Source organism: Limulus polyphemus, unplaced genomic scaffold (assembly GCF_000517525.1).
Source record: "Limulus polyphemus unplaced genomic scaffold, Limulus_polyphemus-2.1.2 Scaffold1106, whole genome shotgun sequence".
In the NCBI taxonomy this organism is placed as follows: Eukaryota; Metazoa; Arthropoda; class Merostomata; order Xiphosura; family Limulidae; genus Limulus; species Limulus polyphemus.
This window is the reverse complement of record NW_013666716.1, coordinates 181,081-183,010: the sequence shown is the minus strand read 5'-3', so window position 1 is coordinate 183,010 and position 1,930 is coordinate 181,081. Positions and strand designations below refer to the sequence as shown.

Genomic DNA, 1,930 nt, shown 5'->3' with positions numbered 1-1,930 from the left:
GCGACTCCTGTAAAAATATTGTTGCGTCATCGAGGTCACGTGACTGGTGTGGCGCCCTCTAGTTTCTAGAAATATCTTGTTTTTTCAGGAATGCTCTAGTATTTACTAGATTGGGGTAGGCTGGTATATATAAGAGGGGGACAACGTGACGCGGGAATGTGTGTGTGTAGACAGTGAGTAATTGATCTGCAGTCAGAAGTATTATTGAGCACGTTCGTTGTTATAGCGTCTGTTTAGCGCGATTGTTGAAGTTGAGTGTATCAGTAAAGTTATATTCGGAAAGAATAAACCAGTTTTTATTAAGAAAGAACTTGTGTCGCTTAAGTTTCGTCGGAACGAAATTACGGAAAATCAATTAACAAACGGAGACGTAACAATATCATTGCAATTGGATGAATCTACAGATGTTTCCCATTGTAGCCAACTGATTGCTCTTGTTCGTTATGTCAAGAATGAAGAAGTATTAGAACACATTCTATTTTGTGAACCACTAAAGACCACCACAAAAGGCCAGAACGTGTTCGACCTCATATAAGAAAATTTTTCTTAAAACATGGATTGGATATGAACATAGTTGGTTCTATATGTACAGATGGCGCTCCTGCTATGCTGGGAAATCGGTCTGGATTTGCAGCTCTCATGAAACGGGAAATTCCTGAGGTCCGTGTCACACACTGCCTGCTTCATCGGTATGCATTAGCAGAGATGACTTTACCAAAAAGTCTGCAAGACGTTTTGTCAACATGTGTGAAAATTGTTCACGTAATTAGAGGATGTTTTGTTTGTGAAAACATGGATTCTGAACACACGGTTCACACGGAGGTGAGATGGCTATCCCGTGGACGTGTCTTGCAGTATATATTTCAGCTTCGTGAGGAGATCAAGACATTTTTTAAAGGATCAAAAGTTGGATCTCTTTTCTTCACTTGATTCCCCAGAGCTTGTGCATATGCTAGTATACTTGACCGACATATTTACTCACTTAAATGAACTAAGTATTTCCCTCCAAGGAAGTAATAAAAACGTGGTTATTGCACGTGTAAAATTGGCTTCCTTCAAAGCTAAAATTCCTTTGTGTTTGAGAAATAATGAGAAGGGAAATTTGGCTAGGTTTCCATCGCTGGAAGAAGTTGTTGAAGAACACGAGTCACTACTTCCAGAAGTTGCCACAACAATACGCATTCACCTTGAACAGCTATTATATGCCTTTGATGGGTATTTCTCTGCAGGAAATTTGGAAGCGAGCGACCGCTGGACAAGGAACCCGTTTCTGTTTCAGTTAAGCGATATGCCTGACGAAGATCATTTCAAGAAGGGAATAATTGACATGCAAAATGATCATGCTGCAAAAATGGAGTTCGAAGCGAAGACTTTGGAAAATTTTTGGGCATCACAAGTAACAAGATTCCCAAACATTTCCAAGAAAGCACTTACTGTACTTGTTCCCTTCGCAACAACATATCTTTGCGAAGTAGGGTTTTCGACTCTTCTTTATGTGAAAAGCAAGTTTCGAAATCGACTCGATGCTCAGCACGACATGCGCATCGCTCTCAGCAAAAAGGAACCCCATATTCCAGACATAATTGCGAAGAAACAAGAACAAATGTCACATTCATAGGATTTGATATGAGTTTTCGATATTATGTATATCTAATTTGTGTGAAAATAAATTTTTCTGACTAATGATAACGTGTTTTCTTTTCTGGCAAACTCACACATACACACACACACAGACACACACACGGACTCATATATATAAATCTGAGGGTCGCGGGTTCGCATCCCCGTCACACCAAACATGCTCGCCCTTTCAGCCGTGGGGGCATTTTAATGTGATGGTCAATCCCACTATTCGTTGGTAAAAGAGTAGCCCAAGAGTTAGCGGTGGGTGATGATGACTAGCTTGTCCTTCCCTCTAGTCTTACACTGC

The 1,930-nt window shown here is 40.5% G+C and overlaps 2 protein-coding genes across 2 annotated transcripts; both read left to right on the top strand.

Annotated features, from left to right (window-relative positions):
* Positions 1–564: 564 nt before the first annotated feature.
* Positions 565–930, top strand: LOC106462158 (protein ZBED8-like). Its single transcript, XM_013922056.1, has one exon. It carries the CDS (start codon positions 565–567, stop codon positions 928–930), a length of 366 nt encoding a protein of 121 aa, XP_013777510.1.
* A 19-nt stretch (positions 931–949) lies between these two features.
* Positions 950–1,618, top strand: LOC106462157 (protein ZBED8-like). Its single transcript, XM_013922055.1, has one exon. The coding sequence runs from the start codon at positions 950–952 to the stop codon at positions 1,616–1,618; it is 669 nt and encodes a 222-aa protein (XP_013777509.1).
* The last annotated feature ends 312 nt before the right edge of the window (positions 1,619–1,930 follow it).

What these genes read in the sequence shown, in the direction of transcription:
- LOC106462157 (XM_013922055.1), top strand. Translation starts at nt 950, where the DNA reads ATGCTAGTATACTTGACCGACATATTTACTCACTTAAATGAACTAAGT.
- LOC106462158 (XM_013922056.1), top strand. Translation starts at nt 565, where the DNA reads ATGAACATAGTTGGTTCTATATGTACAGATGGCGCTCCTGCTATGCTG.